Source organism: Ovis aries, chromosome 23 (genome assembly GCF_016772045.2).
Source record: "Ovis aries strain OAR_USU_Benz2616 breed Rambouillet chromosome 23, ARS-UI_Ramb_v3.0, whole genome shotgun sequence".
NCBI classification, from domain to species: domain Eukaryota; kingdom Metazoa; phylum Chordata; class Mammalia; order Artiodactyla; family Bovidae; genus Ovis; species Ovis aries.
In genome coordinates, this window is record NC_056076.1 from 37,903,244 (window position 1) to 37,925,322 (window position 22,079).

The 22,079-nt window shown below is 43.4% G+C and overlaps 1 protein-coding gene and 1 long non-coding RNA gene across 2 annotated transcripts; one reads left to right on the top strand and one right to left on the bottom strand.

The window, feature by feature from the left end:
• The first annotated feature begins 582 nt into the window (after positions 1-582).
• LOC101105123 (myosin regulatory light chain 12B) lies at positions 583-20,112 on the top strand. Its single transcript, XM_015103649.4, has 4 exons — positions 583-639; positions 10,860-11,061; positions 18,600-18,761; positions 19,610-20,112. The coding sequence occupies exons 2-4, from the start codon at positions 10,881-10,883 to the stop codon at positions 19,780-19,782; spliced, it is 516 nt and encodes a 171-aa protein (XP_014959135.3). The 5' UTR covers positions 583-639; positions 10,860-10,880; the 3' UTR covers positions 19,783-20,112.
• On the bottom strand, positions 783-18,737 carry LOC132658471 (uncharacterized). The gene is made up of 4 exons (XR_009598151.1): positions 7,495-18,737; positions 6,442-6,647; positions 4,371-4,491; positions 783-1,156 (listed from the first exon to the last, which is right to left on the bottom strand). It is a non-coding gene; the product is annotated as an uncharacterized LOC132658471 (long non-coding RNA).
• Positions 20,113-22,079: the final 1,967 nt, after the last annotated feature.

A 22,079-nucleotide genomic window follows, 5' to 3' on the forward strand; every position in this document is an offset into this window, starting at 1 on the left:
CCTGGTCAGGGCGTACACCTGATAGATTACGTGAGGATGAAGACAGGAGAGGGCAGGTGATAGAACTCTGGGCGTGCAGTTTGTAAAGAAAGGGCTTTCCTGCAGGCGGACACCGCCGGCCGCCGCCCTCTTAACCTTCCCCAGTGTGACGCGGGATGGAACCTGAAAAACTACTCGTTTTATCTGAAACTCGGTGTAACCAGGCGGGGTGTACTTTTATCTGCCAAGTGACAACCCTGGGTGGGCGGCGCCCGGCGACCCCCAAACCGAGGGCTCGCGCCGGCTTGGGAATGCGGAAGGGCCGCAGGACCCGCCGCCGACGGCGGGGGAGGAGGGCGGGCCGCGGGGCTCCGGCCACGCCGTGCCCGCTCCGGAACTCAAGGCCCGCGAGACACAGCGAAAACCCAGGCCGCGGTGGTCGGCTCCAGCCCCGCGCCGGGGCGGACAAGGCGAAGTCGGCCGCGGCGGGAGCAAGAACCGCGGCGCGTCCCCCGTCCTGAAGTTGGGTCCGCCGCGCCTTCCGGCGCGACTTCCGGCCCGCCTCCCGAGGCAGGAAGTGCCGGCGCCGCAGCTGTCGCGCCCGTTCCTTCGCTGGTCCTGTGCAGGCAGCCCGGCTCCTGGTGCTGGTGTCCGGCCGCGGTGAGTGGCGCTCGCCCCCGCGCGCGACAACCCTGGGGTCGCCCCAGTGCCCTGCGCCTCCGGCTACCTGACCCCAGCCCCCGCCCCTGGTGCCGGCGGGCGGGCTGGGCGGGGGCTGTGGGACCTGTCTGGGCTGGGGGGGGGGGGGGGGAGGTCGGGGAGGCGGCCTTGGCCGCGGCCGGCCTGAGGCTGGACGTCGAGGGGTTGGGAGGCTCAGGCGTTTGGAAACGGGCTAGGGAGCCGCCCTGCTGGCGGAGGCGGCCGGTCCCCGACGCTGCGTCACCCGACGGTTTCACACACCTGGTGCCTCGGCGCCCCCCAGCTGCCCGCGGCCTGGTCGGTGGGTGAGGGGGGTCTGTGCCACACACAGGGCTGGGTGCCTTGGGGACACAGGGGGCCCGCTAGTATCTGGTTCTTGCCGGGAGTGCCGGGTTGGCACCGGCTGAATGGAAGGATTTCCACAGGAGTTTTGGCTCTTTCGCAGCATCTCGCATCTTAATAAAGATTTACTCCGTTCCTACCAATGAAGAAAAGAACAAATAGCAAAAATTAGGAAAGGTTTCCTGAAAAAACGAATCGTGACCTCATTGGAGGCCTTGGACTTAGCCCTGGGAGGGAGAACTTACTATTTCTGGCTGGATCTGTGGTAGGCGGTAACAAGACCAAAAGCTCAGAAGGTGGGAATTGTGTCGTGTGAAAAGGAAAAGATGGGGAGACCAGCCTGAATGGAACAGAACTGTGATGGATAATAGTTAGGAGTGGGTAGATCCTTGGGAATCTTTTCACAGATGTCTTGCAAACTTGACGAGAAATAAAAGATTATGTAAGAGGCATTAGGGAGTCATTTTGGATTCTTCACTAAGGGAGAGAGATATGAAGAAAAGGGTGTTTAGAGGATTAGTTTGGCAGCCTTGGTTAAAGATGGATTTGCAACTCTCCTTCCGTGAGAAAACAATCATAGCACTTTAGAATTCAGAAGAACCTTATAGGTTATCTTTAGTCTTATAATGGAGAAGAGTGAAATCCAGCGAAGTGAGATAATTTGCCCAAGGTCACTTGAGGGGTTCACCTGGACCACCCATTTTCTCTGAGCAGTAGATGGACTCTCGGAGCTTATGGTTAAGTACACAGCTTATTGTTTGTCCAGGCTCTGTTGAATGAAACAGCTTCTATGGTGACTGACTCAGTTTATGGTTTAATGAGACTGAGTTTGGGCAAGAGAAACTGCAGCTTCTAAAGGACAGGTCCCCAGGTGAGGGCTGCTGGACTTAGGAGAGATAGAAGGACCAGGAGCCCCTAAGAAAGCTGGTTGTCAGTCTCCCAAGGTTCAAAGACAACGTGTATCTTGGGTTGATTTTGGCATCTTCCTTTGTTCTACACCTGAGCTGTGGTGGCTTTGCTTATTACCTCCAGCCAGCTGCAAGGCATTAAGAGCTAGTGATACAAGCGCTGGAGATAGACTTCCTGAGCATGATTTTGCATCTAAGTTCTACTTTTTTCTGTCTGTGGCTCCAGACAAATTATGTATTATCTTTGCCCTAATTTTCTCATCTGAGAAATGGGGAAAATAACAGCACCTATGTCAAAGTGGTTCTGAGGATTATATAAGTTAATACATATGAAATGCTTAGACCAGTGCCTAGCACATATTTAGCACTCTTATTAGCTTTGTTTGTGTCAGGTATGTAACAAGGAGTGACTGGTACATTTTGTTAAGGATCTCTTGCTGAGAGTCCAGTGGAGTTTATGGGTAGACCTTGGAGAAAGCCATAATTGGGGAGTCAGACCTAGGACCTACCTTACAGAGGATGTATGTTTATGTAATTCTATCTGTGATTTTGAGGAGGCATATGTATTTGTTCGCTTGACTAGTGTTTACTGAGCACCAGCAATGTGTAAGACACTGTACTTAACCCTGCAACCCTTGGTAGATAGGCTAAATGCCATAAAAATGGACATGTAAATGACACGGCAATGGAATATGACTGGGCAGTAAAAGTAAAGAACCACTGATAGATGCAGCGAGATACATAACTCTCAAAAACATTGAGTGAAAGAAATTGGACATATAAAGTATGCACGGTATAATTCCATCTATAAGAAGTTCAAAGACAGAACTATTTATGGTGATAGAAATCTGAGCAATGGTAGCCTAGGGAAAGAGTGATTGATTTGGAGAGAACTTTCTGGAATCATGTTTGTTACTTGATGGTTGGTTACTTGGGGTGGTGGTTACATGGTGTACATCATTTTTAAGATCTGTACATTTCACCATATGTAAATTTTACTTTATTGTTTCACAGTAAAAAGATGATAAGGGAGTAGAGACGATAGAAAGTTTACTACCAGTTGGGATGATCATAAAACCCATAATAAAGCAATGACAGCATTATAATGTATGTGATAAATGTTAAAATGCGTATAGCATGGGGAAAACTTCACCGCTGCTAAGAGAAAAGCTGTAAAATTGAGTTTGGCTCTAGAAGAAGTAACAGATACAATAATTTATGGAGCTGATTATATATCTGCCTAAGTAGGCAGGATAAAAACAATAATAAGTCATTGAGTATGTCAGGTTAATTTTGTGGAGTATTTTAATTTGATTATATACTCAATTCTCTTGATATTGCTGTTCACACTTGCTCACATACCCAGTCATTTGATCTTCCCAATTAGCACGAGCACTAGTCTTGACTGCAGTAATGGCCATGGGAATTCATGAGATGTTCCTGCAAATGCTGATAGACCTTGGTGAAGATGAGAATTGAATCAGAAATGACCTTAGGTTTTAATCCAAGAACCATTCTCTACTTGTTTTGCGTTCATCCACTCTCAGACCTCACTCTGTGCCTCTGTTCACAAATCAGCCTTGAGAAGAGACCTTCTAAACATCTTGTCCCCAGGCATCTCTGCTGTGGCATGGCTAAAACTTGAACTCTCTGTCATCCCTTTGCTCATGAAACCAGCTTCTCCTTCCTCCCCCAGTTAGCTCATTTTTGAGTGGTGCCATTATGCTATCAGTTTTTCAACCAGTCCTTGAGAAAAGCAGTCATTCAAGACAAACTGAAGAAAACTCCAGTTAGAAAGCAAGAACTAGGAAATCAGCATAGTGATCAGCCTGAAGAAGAGGATAGAGGTTGGTGATGGGAATGTTGAAGAAGGAGTGACTCTGTTGCACTTAAGAGAAGAACCTTCTGAACTTGAGAGAAACCGAATGGAAGCAATTAAAGCTTGCTGATGCTGGGAGGGATTGGGGGCAGGAGAAGGGGACGACAGAGGATGAGATGGCTGGATGGCATCACTGACTCGATGACGTGAGTCTGAGTGAACTCTGGGAGTTGGTGATGGACAGGGAGGCCTGGCGTGCTGCAATTCATGGGGTCGCAAAGAGTCGGACACAACTGAGCGACTGAACTGAACTGAACTAAACCAGGAATAAAAAATTTCCCTATCCAGTGCAAATGTGGCTCTTTGGCTATAATTCTGAAATAAAGGCATTGCTCTATTAAATATTGTAGATGCCAAGGAAACACAATGGCTTGATTAGTTTTCTATGGGTATATAAGATTATGCCCAAACTTAGCACCCAAGACATTACAGAGCTTCTGAGGGCCAGCAATTCCAGGGCAGCTTAGCAGAGTGATTCTGGCTGTCTTGAACTTGGGAGTCCAGATGTCAGCTGGGTTTGCAGTTGTTTGACGGAGGATCCACCTCCAAGATGGCTAACTCACCTGGCTGGCAGGTTGCTGCTGGCAGTTGTCCGGCGGCCCCAGTTCCCTGCCACATGGACTGCTCCGTGGGGTCGTGTAGTGCCCTCATGACCTGGTGCTGGCTTCCTCCACATTGAGCGATCTGAGCGAGAGCATGGTAGAACCTATAGCATGTATTATGACAAAGGCACACCCCTTCATTTTCACAATGTCCCATTGCGTATGAAGGGTGGCAGAATATACTACCCCAAAATATGCCACTTTGGCCTAAAAATTCTTTTGAGCTGAAGGCAACTAAAAAGAGGTAGACACAAGAAAATCTCTTTGCCCCCCCCTCAATGTGCCTGAAGGGCTTCCCAGGTGGCTCAGTGGTAAAGAATCCACCTGCCAGTGCAAGAGAGGCAGGAGATTCAGGTTTGATCCCTAGGTCTGGAAGATCCCCTGGAGAAGAAAATGGCAGCCCACTCCAGTATTCTTGCCTGGAGAATCCCTGGTGGGCTACAGTCCTTGGGGTTGCAAAGGACCTGACCCAAGGATTGAGCACAGGCTTCAGGAAGTTTGCCGAAAGGCAGGACACAAATTTACAAAGGTCATCTTTCGCTCTCTACCAGGAAGGACAAAAGTTGTTAGAGAGACAACTTTAGACTCTTAGAGGGGAAGGCTGGACTGAAACCTGCAAGGGAAAACTTGCCCTTGTTTACACTGTACTTTTCACCTTCGTCCCTAGCCTCTCCCCTTCACACACACCTTTCTTCTGGCTTTAGCTGAAGATGATATTGAAGCCAGAGTTGAATTTTCCCTGGGTCTCTCCCAGATAAACATGAGATATACACCTTAATAAACTTGTTTAGTTTTCTTTTGTTAGCCTGTTATTACAAAGTGTCAGGCAGAAACTCAGAACCACAGTCAGTGCCTTCTAAGTGGTTAACTCAGTGATTCTTAACCTTCGCTCTACATTGGAATCACTTGGTGCATTTTAAAAATAGCAATTCATAGGCCTCACCTACAGACATTCAGTTTCCGTTGTACCAGACCAGGATCTAGACATCACTTTTTAAAACTTTCCAAGGTGATTCTGATGTGCAGCCAAGGTCGAAACCAGAGGCTAACTGCTGTGAGAGCTGTATCTACCTGCCATATGGTAGCATCATGTTGCTGCCTGAGATGCTTCTTAGGAAGCTGACAGAATGTGCCATAAACACCTCTCCCAGGCTCCCAATAAAGCCATAGAGGCTGGGTGAAGTTCTCAAGCAGTTGCTGCCTGTTAATGATCAGGGTGCCCATGTTTTGATTTGCACAGCACTGTTGCAGGTGATTTTACAAATATTTAGACTATGATCTAAATATGTTGACACTGTAACCACCTGTACCACCAGTATTCCTGTATCCCTGCCCGTCTTTAACCTCTGTGAATACTACATACAACCTTTAGTTCACTCTGTTTCAGAAATTCACAAAAATAATACAATAAAAATTTTGAAGAGGAAGTGAGACTTGTTTTATTGCTGTTAAGGCTGATTCACTACCTTATATGCTGTGTTCTAAATGGATATTTTTTGTAACTAAGGATGGAGTTTGGTGGGTTTTATTTGTTTGATATTTATAGGTCAAGTAGTAATTTGACAGTTGCAGGTAAAGATGTCAAGCCTTTACCTGTCATGTCAAACCAAGACAGGTACTAGTGGGAAATACTGCCATTTGATGAACCCAAACCAAGGCTGCAACACTGCACAGCTGCAGGGGGTGCCATTCGTATTTTATTCCCTTCCCATTCAGCTGTGCACTTCTAATCTCTGCAAATAAATTCCCCAAAAGAGCTGGAATTTGAAAACTCAGTTTCACTGGGAATTACATTTAGAGGAAAGTAGCTGTTCAGGAATGTTGGATTAAATTGGTGAGTATTGAAAGTTTAAGAAATATTTTGTGGTTAAAAAAAATAACTAGAGGGACTTTCCTGGCACTCCAGTGGTTATGGCTGCAGTGGAAGTGCAGATTCAGTCCCTGGTAGGGCGACTAAGATCCCACAACCTGGGCTCTGTGGCCAAAAATAAAAGCTAGAAGAATTACATGAAGAATATACAGGTAAAATCACCTTGAACAAATGCGGTTGAATTCTAGGTCTGCCACCAGGTGACCATGGGCAAGTTGTTTGACATCTTTGCTATTCAGTTCCTTCATGTGTAAAGTGGACATGTGAAATGTAATTCAGCCGTGTGCCTAGCACGTGAGTCACTCAGCAAATGGGAGTAGCCGTAAGTTGAGTAGACCTTTAATTCTCTGGTGCTACGGTATTTGGGGCTAGAAAAATAAAAACAAATACATCAGTTGAGAAACTGCATGGTGCTTGGGCACATTCTAGACATTTGGTGTTGCTGAAGGAAGAGGAGAAAGCAGAGAATGGCTAGAGAAAGGTCATTCTAGAGTGGAGGAAGGTGTGCGTGCTTAAGAACTTGTGCTCTGTCCTGTAGGCGTAGGTGGAGGGCCAAAGAGTTCTCAAAAGGGAATGATGTGGTCATTTCATGTTCTACACGCCTCTGGCTGGAAGATAAAGAGTAGTTGACAGGCCACCAAGAGGCAAGGAGGTTGGTGTCTTGGCCATAAAAATATTCTACACAGAGGTGATGAGGGCCCAGAGTAGGGTGGTGGCAAGAAGAAGATGAGCGAATCTGATATATATTTTAAGAGGCTGGGCCTGTTTCATCGGGGAGAGGGACAAGTCAGGGATGACTCATGGTTGTCTGGCTTGGTGAGGGAGTAAGTGATTGTGCCATCAACTGACAGGAACCAAAGCTGAGAAAGGTTAGGAAGGGAAGGTAACTCATTTTCTAACACGTTAATTCCAAGGGTCTGTGGGACATCAAATGAGTGCCTCATACCAGCACAAATGGCTGTTTGAGGCCACAGCCCAAGGGAAGGGTCTGCCCTGGGAATGCAGACGTGGGAGTCACAGGTGTTGTCAGAACAGAGCCGATGAGATCATCCACGCAGAGTTAATTTAATGAGCCATTGACTGTGAGAATGCTGAGGAACGTGAATATTTAAGTGAGTGGAGGAGAGAAGCGCCTAATAAGAAACTGGAGGAAGACCAGACATAGAAATAGAACTGAGAGGAGGCCTGAGAGACCAAGTCAGACCAGCATCTTACTTCAACCAGGTGTCCCAAGCTGATGTTCAGGAGTCTCCTTCCTAAGAGAATGAGGTCTTCAAGGATGGGAACCTGGGGCTTCTGTTCCTTTTGGGACAGTTCATTTCTGCTATTACAGTTCATCAAGGCTAAGGGTTGCTGACTCCTGAAGAGAAGAGGGATAAAATGGTGTCAAATACAGCAGAAGACTTAAATGGGATTTGGCAAATGGAAAGTGCTTACAGTAGAGAAGAGAGAGCCAGATTGTGGTGAGTAGGAAGAGAGAAAGTGGGGAAAGCCAAGATGTTTATCTCAGTAGTTGAGAAGAAAGAGGAGGGAAGTTTCTTTGGAGGCCAGAGTTTGTTTCAGATTGATTGTTTTGCTACAACTTTGCCTTACTTTTCAGCTGATGATTTATTATCACTTGATATTTTATATGTGTACTTTTATGGGTACCATATACAAATATAAATGTACACTAGTTTTAAATGAAGTGAAGGTCGCTCGGTCATGTCCGACTCTTTGCAACCCCATAGACTGTACAGTCCGTGGAATTCTCCAGGCCAGAATACTGGAGTGAGTAGCCTTTCCCTCTCCAGGGGATCTTCCCAACCCAGGGATCGAATCCAGGTCTCCTGCATTCCTGGCAGATTCTTTACCAGCTGAACCACAAAGGAAGCCCCAAGACTACTGGAGTGGGCAGCCTATCCCTTCTCCAGCAGATGTTCCCAACCCAGGAATCTAACCAGGGTCTCCTGTATCGAAGGTGGATTCTTTAGCAATTGAGCTATTAGGGAAGCTCAGTTTTTAATGAAGTACAGAGAAAAAATCAACTTTTTTCTTTTTAAAGAAATCATGGTATTACTACATTGAGCCATATCTGCTCTGTAACTGGTTTTGACTGGGAGCTCAGACTTGCTCATTGTATAATGGCTTTTCTAGCCTTATTGGGTTACCTCTCTCTTCTCAGCATCAGCTTCTTCGACAACTCCAGCTAAGGTTCAAGATGTTTAAATATACTTTGGGGTTAGCTGTAGGGTTAGAATGAAACAATTGACTGATTTTTTTTTTTTTAATAAAGATTTTTCTCTGGGAGATTTTTCTAAATGACTCTGTTACAAATACAATTTCTTGATACTGAGGGAGAGCACTAATTCTTGCCTTCAGATCTACTGTCTTTTATATCTTTTGAATCTTGAAGAAATAGAATCATAGAATTTTTAGCATGAGAAAGAATTTTAATCCCACAGTTTTGGAATGTGAGGAATAATTAAAGAGTCAAGTGCCTTGCTAGTGGATCACATTCTGTGTCCGACTTGACCTTCAATATAACTGAGGTCACATACACGCCAAATTACAGGAAGGGGAAGAAATTAACATTTATTCAGGCCAAGTGTGCAGGGAGGGGAAGGAGTTGGAATGTCAAGAGTAAGGACTCTTAAGGCTGATGTGCTTCAAAACTGCAAATGGACTAAAACAATACAGATTTAAAGTCCAAGTCTGGAAGGCCTAGAGACCCAGGTCCAGAGTTCCTCTGCTCAGCCACTGCCCCCAGCAGTCATCTGCCTTTGCACTCTGTGGCTTCAGAGTTAGAACAGTCCCCAAGGCCTCTGTCATTCTGACACCAAATTGCAGTTTTGATTCCCTGAAATGACCAATGCTCAGGTTCAGTATTCGCTAAGACTCACTGAGAACTGTGACACCTGTAGTTCTGGTTTATTACAGCAAAAGGACTCAGACTAAAATCAATCAGGGGAAGAGATATGCAGAGCCCAGGAGAATTCCAAATGCTCAGCTCCCAGTGGTCTTCTCCACGGGCAGTGTTGATTCCTGGTAAGATGTGACAGTGTGCACGGACTATTGCCTGCCAGAGTATTGTCTACCCTTGCTTGCTAGCTGTAGCTTTTGCTGGGAATCTGTCCCCTAGCTACTGTCCACTGCTTCTAGGCCAGTCTCAGTTTCTGAAGTTTGTCTAGAGGCCAGGCTGATAACACCTGACCCCAAGACCCCAGATAAACATGGCAGGACATCCTAAGGACTTAAGAGATTACCTCCCAGGAGCTGAGGACCAAGGCCAGACCTCTTTTGGGGCAAAATTAAATTCTTTACTATATAAGGGCCATTAATTTTTTTTTTTTTAACCTAATGAGGGAGTACCTCTCTCTTAGGGCCATTGTGAACATTGAACAAAACGTTGGATCAAAAATTTTTTTCTGTGGCCTTCCCTGGTGGTCCAATGGTTAAGACTCCGTGCAAACAAATATTTAAAAAACAATTTTTTCTTCTGGTGTCCATGGTAGCTAGTAACGGTAAAGCTGAGATTCAAACTCAGCACTTTTCTAATTCCAAAACCAATAGTCTATTTGTGTTGTATTTATTTACATCAGTTGAAACTGCAAATAAAAATGGAATAAGGAAATTCCCTGGCAGTCCAGTGGTTAGGACTCTCACTGCCAGGGACTCAAGTTTGATCCCTATTTGGGGAACTAAGATCCCGCAAGCTACATGGTATGGCCAAAAAAAAAAAGGGGGGGGGGGGGAATGAGAAGTGTCTATTCTATTTGACATATAAATGATTGGTAGTAGAGTATTAGAGGCTACCACTAAAACTATATTATAGAGAACTGAGGAGTGTTTAGGAAGATGAAAAGGAGAGATTTGACAATTAGACTACTATTCTAAAAGTTTTATCTAGGGAAATGGGAAATGAAGATGTAGCTGGAAGGGACACAAGATTAAAGATATGTTTTGATTTTTTTTTTAAATGAGAGCCTTTTGAGCATGTACTTATAGTGACTGTACTAGTCTCTTTGCATATATCTAATTTAATTCTCACTTCTGTTAGAGTAGTTATTGTGTTTTGCTCTAAAACAGAATTTAGTGAGCTTCTCTAAATTTTCAAGCCGTATTTTGAAAAAAAAAACAAGGCTCAGAGAGGTTATGTAATGTTGGTGGTAAAATGGAGTTAAAAGGTATACCTGCTACATAGGATTGTTGTGAGGGTTAAATGGGACGGTCTTTGTGAACTGAGATGTCCACTTTGGAGTCTTAAGGGGAGCCCCCTGTCTTCACAGCAGTGCTTGGCACACAGTAGCACTCAGTAAGTGTGAGCTATTACTGCATGCTTCAAATCTCATTCATGTTTTATAAAAATGAGTTTCATGAAACTTGGGGGAAAGCTACATCAGTACTTGCCTATTTCTTCAAAACTTCCTTTTTCATAGATGTTTTTTGTGACATTGGAAATAAAGTTTACATGTATAACATAACCCAAATAATCATTCTGTGTTGAGATATTTTTACTCACTAACTTTAGGTGTCATGAGTCCTTTTCTTTACTTGGTGCTTTATGCCTATTGTTTTGCTTTATGTTCTTTTCTTTTCAGTTCTAGAATTAAACCGCCACCATGTCGAGCAAAAAGGCGAAGACCAAGACCAAGAAGCGCCCCCAGCGGGCGACCTCCAACGTGTTCGCCATGTTTGACCAGTCCCAGATTCAGGAGTTCAAGGAGGCCTTCAACATGATCGACCAGAACAGGGATGGGTTCATCGACAAGGAAGACTTGCATGACATGCTTGCTTCTCTAGGTAGACTTTTATGTTCTTAATATGCCTGCCTCCTCCAATATAAATGTTAATCAGCATTTTATGAGTTAATTTTTGTGTGATATGCAATTATCCATCTCAGAGGCCTGTTGAGAGATGTTGGGTAGGAGATGCCCTACTGAGGCGGGGCCAGGCACAAGAGGATACGCCTGTGGGGGTGCGGGCCTGGTAGCCTCTGTGGCTGGGCAGGTTCCATTCCTGTGGCTAAATATAAGTCCACTAGGTAAAAAACAGGAATGGCTAGGTGGCAGAATACCAGAATCTTAAACAGAAGTGGCTAATAATGTAGTGTACTAAGTAGTAAAGGTTGAGAACAGGTTAGAATAACAAAGGTGACAGTAATAAGTGATCATGATCATCTCAAGGAGGAAGGCCAGGTCTCCTAAAAAAAGCAGGGGGGGTGGGGCAGAACGCAAGGAAGGGGACTTTCACACCTTATAATAACTTTTTTATAATTACAGAAATGAAAATGTAAAGGTACGGGATTTATGGATTTTTATACATTATTTGGGTTTTCCCAGTGGCCCAATCTGTTCGCCAATGCAGGAGACTCAGGAGACACATGTTCGATCCCTGGGTTGGGAAGATCCCCTGGAATAGGAAATGGCAATCGACTCCAGTATTCTTGCCTGGAAAATTCCATGGGCAGAAAAGTCTGGCAGGCTACAGTCCATGGAGTCGCAAAGAGTTGGACACAACTGAGCATACACACACTCAAACACATTATTTAACTATAGTTGATTCATAATATTGTGTTAGTTTCAGGAATACAGCTTCAGATTCTTTTCCATCATAGATTATTATAAGATGCTGAATAACATTCCCGTGCTGAACAGTAAATCTTGTTGCATATCTATCTTATATATTTTGTATATAGTGATGTGTATCTATTAATCCCAAATCCCTGATTTATCCCTTCCCCCACTTCCCCTTTGGTTACCATAAGTTATTTGCCATGTTTGTGAGTCTGTTTCTGTTTTGTTGAAGTTCACCTGTATCATTTTTTTTTAAGATTTCAAATGTAAGTGATTTTTTATATTTGTCTTTCTCTGTGCCTTACTTGCTTCCCTTAGTATGAAAATCTCTAGGTCCATCCATGGTGCTGCAAATGGCAATACTTCATTTAAAGATACAAGATTTAAAGCAAACAGAAACTACCCTCTGTCATTTTGGTTACGTGGGTGTTAATTTATTATTCTTTATGTGATTTTGTTGTTTTGATCTTAAGGAAGGAAGGGAAAGTCCTCCTTGTCCTGCCTGAGTCAGCACTGATTTCATGATTAGTAGAAAGGAGTGTCAAGCCTGGGGGCAGGGGACACAAGTCAAGCATGGCCCACAGTTAGGGTCTGTACTTGAGTGTTTTCTATGTTAGACTGAGAGCCATAAATAGCTCTTCCAGGGCCAGGGACAAAGGGAGAAAAAGTGTTACTTTTTTTCCTTTTAGTAACCACATAATTTCATTCCCCTACTTCACTTTTAATTTTATTCTCCTAACATTGTTCTGAAAATATTTTAAAATTTGTTTTTAATTGGAATATAATTGCTTGCAGTGTTGTGTTGGTTTCTGCCTTACAACAATGTGAATGAGCCATAAGTATACATATGGCCCCTCCCTTGAAAATTTTTAAGCTAATATAAAGATGAAGGAACAGTATAATGAACATGCTTCCATTCTTTACCCAGTTTCAGTGGTTATTAACATTTTGCAACATTCCTCTTAGTCAGAGTGAGAGTGTTAGGGAAAAGGGTATGTGTGGAGTCCGGCTCCTCTACGCCCAGAAGCGAATAAACAGGCCAGGTTGGTGGGAAGGGAAGTTTGCTTTATTTCAGACACTGGCAGCTAGGAAGGGAGGCCAAACATCTGGCCAAAGGCAGACTCCCCACCCCTCCACTGGCAACCAGTGGGGCAAAAGCTTTTGTAGACAGGAGAGGGCTACATGTAGAAACAGCTCAGTCAGCCCTGACAGTCATCTTCAATTGGTCATTGATGGTCTGACCAGAGTCATCTTGGTTGTTTTAAGCACAGTTACTCTTCAGTTCCAGGATTCCTTTGTCCCTATTTCTTTGAGGCCAGTTCTCCGAATTGTGGCAACTTATGTTCTGACAGAATGTGGTCCACTGGAGAAGGGAATGGCAAACCACTTTAGTATTCTTGCCTTGAGAACCCCATGAACAGTATGAAAAGGCAAAATGATAGGATACTGAAAGAGGAACTCCTCAGGTCAGTAGGTGCCCAATATGCTACTGGAGATCAGTGGAGAAATAACTCCAGAAAGAATGAAGGGATGGAGCCAAAGCAAAAACAATACCCCGTTGTAGATGTGACTGGTGATAGAAGCAAGGTCCGATGCTGTAAAGAGCAATATTGCATAGGAAGCTGGAATGTCAGGTCCATGAATCAAGGCAAATTGGAAGTGTTCAGACAAGAGATGGCAAGAGTGAACGTTGACATTCTAGGAATCAGCAAACTGAAATGGACTGGAATGGGTGAATTTAACTCAGATGGCCATTATATCTCCTACTGCAGGCAGGAATCCCTTAGAAGAAATAGAGTAGCCATCATGGTCAACAAAAGAGTCCGAAATGCAGTACTTGGATGCAATCTCAAAAACGACAGAATGATCTCTGTTTGTTTCCAAGGCAAACCATTCAATATCACAGTAATCCAAGTCTATGCCCCAACCAGTAACACTGAAGAAGCTGAACGGTTCTATGAAGACCTACAAGACCTTTTAGAACCAACACCCAAAAAAAGATGTCCTTCTCATTATAGGGGACTGGAATGCAAAAGTAGGAAGTCAAGAAACTGGCAAAATTTGCCTGGAGTAGCAGGCAAATTTGGCCTTGGAATGTGGAATGAAGCAGGGCAAAGACTAATAGAGTTTTGCCAAAAAAATGCACTGGTCATAGCAAACACCCTCTTCCAACAACACAAGAGAAGACTCTACACATGGACATCACCAGATGGCCAACACCAAAATCAGATTGATTATATTCTTTGCAGCCAAAGATGGAGAAGCTCTATACAGTCAGCAAAAACAAGACCAGGAGCTGACTGTGGCTCAGATCATGAACTCCTTATTGCCAAATTCAGACTTAAATTGAAGAAAGTAGGGAAAACCGCTAGACCATTCAGGTATGACCTAAATCAAATCTCTTATGATTATACAGTGGAAGTGAGAAATAGATTTAAGGGACTAGATCTGATAGTCATAGTGCCTAATGAACTATGGACTGAGGTTCGTGGCACTGTACAGGGGACAGGGATCAAGACCATCTCCGTGGAAAAGAAATGCAAAAAAGCAAAATGGCTGTCTAGGGAGGCCTTACAAATAGCTGTGAAAAGAAGAGAAGCGAAAAGCAAAGGAGAAATGGAAAGATATAAGCATCTGAATGCAGAGTTCCAAAGAATAGCAAGAAGAGATAAGAAAGCCTTCCTCAGTGATCATTGCAAAGAAATAGAGGAAAACAACAGAATGGGAAAGAGTAGAGATCTCTTCAAGAAAGTTAGAGACACCAAGGGGACATTTCATGCAAAGATGGGCTTGATAAAGGACAGAAATGGTATGGACCTAACAGAAGCAGAAGATATTAAGAAGAGGTGGCAAGAATACACGGAAGAACTGTACAAAAAGATCTTCACAACCAAGATAATCACGATGGTGTGATCACTCACCTAGAGCCAGACATCTTGGAATGTGAAGTCAACTGGGCCTTAGAAAGCATCACTACGAACAAAGCTAGGGGAGATGATGGAATTCCAGTTGAGCTATTTTGTATTTCAAATCCTGAAAGATGATGCTGTGAAAGTGTTGCACTCAATATGCCAGCAAGTTTGGAAAACTCAGCAGTGGCCACAGGACTGGAAAAGGTCAGTTTTCATTCCCATCCCAAAGAAAGGCAATGCCAAAGAATGCTCAAACTACCGCACAGTTGCACTCATCTCACACACTAGTAAAGGAATGCTCAAAATTCTCCAAGCCAGGCTTCAGCAATACGTGAACCATGAACTTCCAGATGTTCAAGCTGGTTTTCGAAAAGGCAGAGATCAAATTGCCAACATCCGCTGGATCATCGAAAAAGCAAGAGAGTTCCAGAAAAACATCTATTTCTGCTTTATTGACTTGACTGTGCCAAAGCCTTTGACTGTGTGGATCACAATAAACTGTGGAAAATTCTGAAAGAGATGGGAATACCAGACTACCTGACCTGCCTCTTGAGAAACCTATATGCAGGTCAGAAAGCAACAGTTAGAACTGGACATGGAACAACTCCTTTTCCAAATAGGAAAAGGAGTACGTCAAGGCTGTATAGTGTCACCCTGCTTATTTAACGTATATGCAGAGTACATCATGAGAAACGCTTGGCTCGAAGAAGCACAAGCTGGAATCAAGATTGCCGGGAGAAGTATCAATAACCTCAGATATGCAGATGACACCACCCTTACGGCAGAAAGCGAAGACGAACTAAAGCTTCTTGATGAAAGTGAAAGAGGAGAGTGAAAAAGTTGGCTTAAAGCTCAACATTCAGAAAACGAAGATCATGGCATCTGGTCCCATCACTTCATGGGAAATAGATGGGGAAACAGTGGAAACAGTGTCAGACTTTATTTTGGGGGGGTTCCAAAATCACTGCAGATGGTGACTGCAGCCATGAAATTAAAAGACACTTACTCCTTGGAAGAAAAATTATGACCGACCTAGATAGCATATTCAAAAGCAGAGACATTACTTTGCCAACAAAGGTCCATCTAGTCAAGGCTATGGTTTTTCCGGTGGTCATGTATGGATGTGAGAGTTGGACTATAAAGAAAGCTGAGTGTCGAAGAATTGATGCTTTTGAACTGTGGTGTTGGAGAAGACTCTTGAGAGTCCCTTGGACTGCAAGGAGATCCAACCAGTCCATTCTAAAGGAGATCAGCCCTGGGTGTTCTTAGGAAGGACTGATGCTAAAGCTAAAATTCCAGTACTGTGGCCACCTCATGTGAAGAGTTGACTCATTGGAAAAGACTCTGATGCTGGGAGGGATTAAGGGCAGGAGGAGAAGGGGACGACAGAGGCGGAGATGGCTGGATGGCATCAGTGACTCGATGGACTTGAGTCTGAGTGAACTCCAGGAGTTGGTGATGGACAGGGAGGCCTGGCGTGCTGCGATTCACGGGGTCACAAAGAGTCGGACACAACTGAGTGACTGAACTGAACTGATGATGTGGGTGGTGTCTGGTCATCACGTGGTTAGCTTCTTTACCCTGGTGTTTTATTATCTATAAGATGGCTCCCACAATGTGACTCAGAATATTATCTGTAGCCCCTGAGAAAGAACTAAAGGTTCTTGACTGTACTGGATGACATTATTATTATTTGGTCTCCTTTGACTGTTTTCCTTTGATTCCACATTTCTCGTTTCTCTGATTAAACATATTTTCTGACTAAACTTATTCCACAGACAAAAGGCAGGCAGAGGATACGGTGGAGGGCAAGTTCTGTTTCAAGAGTGAAGACAGGATCCGACTTGCTGACTTGCAGGCGGGGTGGTTCCCAGTGTTTTCTGCACTCTGAATCACTAAATGTACTTCAGGTCACTACCGAAGAAGCCCACCAAGGAAAATTATGGGTCTTAGTTGCATTACAGAGGTTGAACACTCAGCCTGTTCCCTCCTAGTAGATGTTCAGTTAGCTTTTGTTGGGTGAAAGGGTTGTGGTACAATAAGAGGCTAACTTTGAGGACTTCCATTTGGGGAACCCAATACCTTTTAAATCAAATTATATTAGACTCCTTGAATGGGTCCATAGGTGCCTAGCCTAAGCCAGTTCATTTTAAACCCCTGTGTCGTCTTCGTACCCAAGTACTCTTCACACCTTTGGGTTATACTTTTTATCCCCAAAAAATTGGTGCAAGAGAATTGCGTTAGGCCTGAAGGTAGAAAAGTAATGGTTCTTTTTTTTTTTAAACCACTTTCACTTATTTAAAGAATCTTGAGATTAACTTGGGGCTGATTTTGTATTGGTATATTGAATAGGTGTACTGAATGAAGATTGTAATGCAATAAGATGGATGCCAACCTGGCACTTAAATTCCACTCAGATTCCCAGGAGTAAAGCTTACATATGAATCATGGTTCTAGCATGGACTATCATTAGAGCTTAGTTGGGTATAATAGAGACATACTGACATATATGTTCTTTTCATGGAGAATTGTACAGACTTAATGCTGGAAGGGAAACCTGGAATTTAACTAGTCAAGTCGTTTTACAGATAGAAAGTAAATCCTGGACAGGTGCCACCCTCCTCCCAGGCATGCAAGCCAGGGGCAGAACTGGGGTTCAAACCCACTGCTCCAGACGCTTCCTTCAGGGCTGCTTTTCCCACGCCATGTGGACTTCACAAGCGCTGGGACCAAGGAGGCTTTTTGTTACTCCTACCAAATGAGGCCATTCCAGGGGAATTTCTCCTAACTTCCAGTGGAAGGTCAGGGGAGTTCCCTCCCACTGACATGTTCACTGTGGTTTAGTTGCTAAGTCATGTCCAACAGGGAGAACAGGGAGACATGTTCACGGTTGGAACTGAGGTTAAGATTTCCCATCATGAACAATGCTAAATAAGACTGCATTTCAACACCAGTAATAGCATCTGGGCATATGTCTGACAACCAAAAAGAATGTAATGTAATAATGTTTAAAATGAGCTCCCAGTTCTAAACCAATCTAATAGTTTTAGCTTAAATGACTAACTTATAAATAGTTTGAAGCATACCAATTATGGCTACGTGTACCACAGTTAGAAACATGAATAGATTTTTTTAAATAACCAATATTGAAATGTCCTGATGGGTCTTTAATGTTATCAACATTCAGAATGTGCTAATGTGGCATTGCCTGTTTCATAGTTTCACGTGTTTGTTTTGTTTTGTTTTGAATGAAAAGTAGTGAAGAAGAAGGAAATGGCAACCCACTCCAGTATTCTTGCCTGGAGAATCCCATGAACAGAGGAGCCTGGCGGGCTGCAGTCCATGGGGTCACAAGAGTTGGACATGACTTAGCAACTAAACCACAGTGAAGGAAAAGTTGTAGAAAGTATCAGTGAATGGACAAGCTAAGCCCAGAATGCATTTTTATAATGGTATATCTAAGATTTTTTTATGTTATGGGCTACCCTTATGGCTCAGTGATAAAGAATTACCCTCCCAGTGCAGGAGACACAGGTTCGATCTCTGGGTCAGGAAGATCCCCTGGAGAAGGAAATGGCAACCCACTCCAGTATTCTTGCCTGGAGAATCCCACAGACAGAGGAACCTGGCAGGCTGCAGTCCACAGGGTTGAAAAAGAGTTGGACACGACTTAGTGACTAAACAGCAAACAGCAACAGCAATGTAAGTTAACTGAAAAATTAACTGAAAGGTTAGTTTTATGTCATGGTGGTGTAACTTTTTAAAAATACATTGTGGAACATAACAATAACAGAATAGTTATTTATGGAAATGAGTTCTTTGTCCTTAAATGGGAAAATGTGAAATTTTACAGGGAAGAACCCAACTGACGCGTACCTGGAAGCCATGATGAACGAGGCTCCGGGGCCCATCAACTTCACCATGTTCCTCACCATGTTTGGGGAGAAGCTGAATGGCACAGACCCGGAAGACGTCATCAGAAATGCTTTTGCCTGCTTTGATGAAGAAGCAACTGGTGAGCACTCTTTGTTATGCCCTGGCCTCATTCCAGACTGTGTAAAACAGTTTTTAGGAAGTGAGAAAGATTAGTAAAATAAATTTTTTTTTTAATGAATAAAGGGAAACCATCGTTTACAATAGGACAGTTGACTGAGAAGGGCCAAAACACAGGTATGTAGGTCATATAGCTACACAGTGTGTGGTGTTAACCTTTGAATTTGGTTCTGAGGATCCATGAAAGCCAGAAGAATTGGCTGTTATATAGTATTTCTTAGACACTGAAAACTACGTCTTCAGGAGACTTTAAATCTCACCAAAAAGTATGGTCACTAACTTGAACGATAAAACCTTGGGTTTTTTCCCCCTTCTTATTTAAAACTGAAAAAAACCTGATTGTTCCATTTTCTTACTCCTTTCATTTTCTGCTTTGCTTCTGCATTAACCCTCTGCTCAGCCACTCACATTTCCTCCTCAGATAAACCTTGCATCCTCCTTCCTGCCTCTCCATCTCAACCTTTTAAAACTGCACCATCCTTCATTTGGTCTTAGAAACACACTGCCCTTCTATCCTATATCTGATATATATATATGGAATACAAAGGTTTTTTTCCTCCTCTGGAAAATACTTGCTTCAAATTAATTTTGTAAGCATATGATCTACTAACTCAGCTTTTAAAATTATTTAATATTAATAAAGAACTCTAAAGACAATAGGAAAACATAATGATATGGTTAAATATTGCTTTACTTTTGTTCATGTAAATGTGTATGTTATGAAATATCTTGTAAGATGACCAGCTTGAGAACCAGGTCATTAGAATGCTGGGCACTGTTCACAACTCCCTTTTCTCTGCTGCCTTCCAGGCACCATTCAGGAGGATTACCTGAGAGAGCTGCTGACCACAATGGGAGACCGGTTTACAGATGAGGAAGTGGACGAGCTGTACAGAGAAGCACCTATTGACAAAAAGGGGAATTTCAATTACATCGAGTTCACTCGAATCCTTAAGCATGGAGCAAAAGACAAAGACGACTGAAGGAACTTGAGCTGAAACTTTCCAGTTTGTCTTACTCTATATTGTTTCCTAGACATTTCCCCCCAACCCCCATAGACCTGTTGCATGCAACTTTGATTCACAGCTTTGCCTTTTTTTTTTTTTTTTGGTGTATTTATTCTAGACCTTCCTGCCACTTAGCACTTGTATAATCAGACTGCAAATGGGGATGAAGTTGTAAATTGTATTGAAAAAAAAAGAGATTGCAAATAAAAATCAACAAATGTGAAAGCCCAGGAAAATACATCCGGTATTTCTGGTTTTGCTGGATTTTTACATTTTTATATAATAAAAATGCTATTTTGAAATAAAGATCATGCCGACTCAAATGGAATATAATGGAAAGTTAAATACCTAGTAGTTGGGGGTAGTCCTCTTTTTAGATTTTCAACTTCATATAATTCAGATTTCACAGGAAACCTGATTTTTCACAAACATCAGACAGTATTTTTAATATAATTTAACATCATTATATAGTAAAAACTAGTTATACCTTAGTTTCTTTCATGCTTCTAGTCAGATGTTTAAATTACTGAATGATAATACAGAATGGAACCAAGAATACATTGACCATTATCTTATTCCAGGTCTAGGAATAGGAGGTAAAATAGTTACATTGTATAAAGCATTGTATGCAGGCGATTTTCATTGAATCCTCCCAGCAACCTTGTGAGATAGATTTCTGTTATTTCAAGAGGAAAAAATGAGTTCTGGGGAGTCGAGTGATTGATCTGAGTCTCTACCAGACCTGGGATTCCAGGCCAGGGTGCCGCCTCCAGAGCATGGATGAAGAGACCACCGTGCTATCTCTGAGAAGCCTCAAATGCTTAAAAGGTCACGACGTTTTCATTACATTCTAACATGATTTTGTAGTCATTGAGATTTAAAATAACTTGAGGGACATTGTTGGAATAGAATTCAGAAAACTATATACCAGGTAAAAAAAATAGAAGACCAAAGACTATACGCCAACAAAAGTCTGTCTAGTCAAAGCTTTTTTTGACAAGACGGTTTTTCTAGTAGTCGTGTATGGATGTGAGAGTTGACCATAAAGAAGGCTGAGTGCTGAAGAATTGATGCTTTCAAACTGTGATGCTAAAGAAGACTGGACAGCAAGAAGATCAAACCAGTCAACCCTAAAGGAAATCAACCCTTAATATTCACTGGAAGGACTGATGCCGAAGCTGAAGCTCCAATACTTTGGCCACCTGATGCACAGAACTGACTCATTTGAAAAGCCCCTGATGCTGGGAAGGATTGAAGGCAGAAGAGAATGACAGAGGATGAGATTGTTGGTTGGCATCATCAACTCAATGGACATGAGTCTGAGCAAACTCCGGGAGATGGTGAAGGACACGGAAGCCTGGCGTGCTGCAGTCCGTGGGGTCACAAAGAGTCGGACACGAGACTGCACTCAGGCACTGCCCATGAGGTAAGCAGGGCAAGTAAGATTCCTGCTTTTTTATAAGAGCTAAAGTTCAGGAAAGCTGAAGCAACAGTCCAAGGTCCCACACAAGAACAAGAATCCACATCTGGCTCCTTTTTCTACTTCCAAGTTCAACATCACATGCAGTGTGAAAACCAGAGTCACCATGTGGGGGGAATACTGGGATCATCTTGACTATCATTAAACCAATACTTACAGTCACTGGTATGTGCCAGGCACTTCTACACTGGGGAAAACTAGGAGGGCAGGACAGACAAGGACACTGCCCTTGGACTTCCCTGGTGGTACAGTGGATAAGAATCCACCTGCCAGTGCAGGGGACCCAGGTTCAATTCCTGGTCTAGGAAGATCCCACATGCGGCACAGCACCCTAAGCCCTGGAGTCAAAACTACTGAGCCTGCATGCTGCAATGACAAGCCAGAGAGCCTAGGGCCTATGCCCTCAGCAAGAGAAGCCACCGCAAGGAGAAGCCCCCCACTGCAAGGAAAGTACCCCCTCTCACCACAGCTAGAGAAAGCCCATGCAAAGCAATGAAGACCCAGCGCAGCCAAAAATAAAAATGTTAAACCTATAATATGTATATAAAAAAAAGAATGCTGCCCTCCTGCACCTTAGTTCTCCTGTGAGAGCCAGGATCAGGAAGGCATGTCTACATTCTGTGGGAAGCAGAACTGAGGACCTCTGAGATGGTACCCGTGAGCTATCAGAAAGACAACAAGGGGGTGCCTACGTGGAGATCAGGGCAGAGCTGACCAATCACAGAGGACGCGCCCTCCAAGGCGGGAGCACTGGGAGAGCTCAAGGGAAGGACATACAGATGGTAACTGCTGC

Excerpts from the sequence above, each read along its gene's own strand:
- LOC101105123 (XM_015103649.4), top strand. The coding sequence starts at position 10,881 with ATGTCGAGCAAAAAGGCGAAGACCAAGACCAAGAAGCGCCCCCAGCGG. Across the intron at positions 11,062-18,599 it reads TGACATGCTTGCTTCTCTAG|GGAAGAACCCAACTGACGCG; the intron begins GTAGACTTTTAT and ends GAAATTTTACAG. Across the intron at positions 18,762-19,609 it reads CTTTGATGAAGAAGCAACTG|GCACCATTCAGGAGGATTAC; the intron begins GTGAGCACTCTT and ends GCTGCCTTCCAG.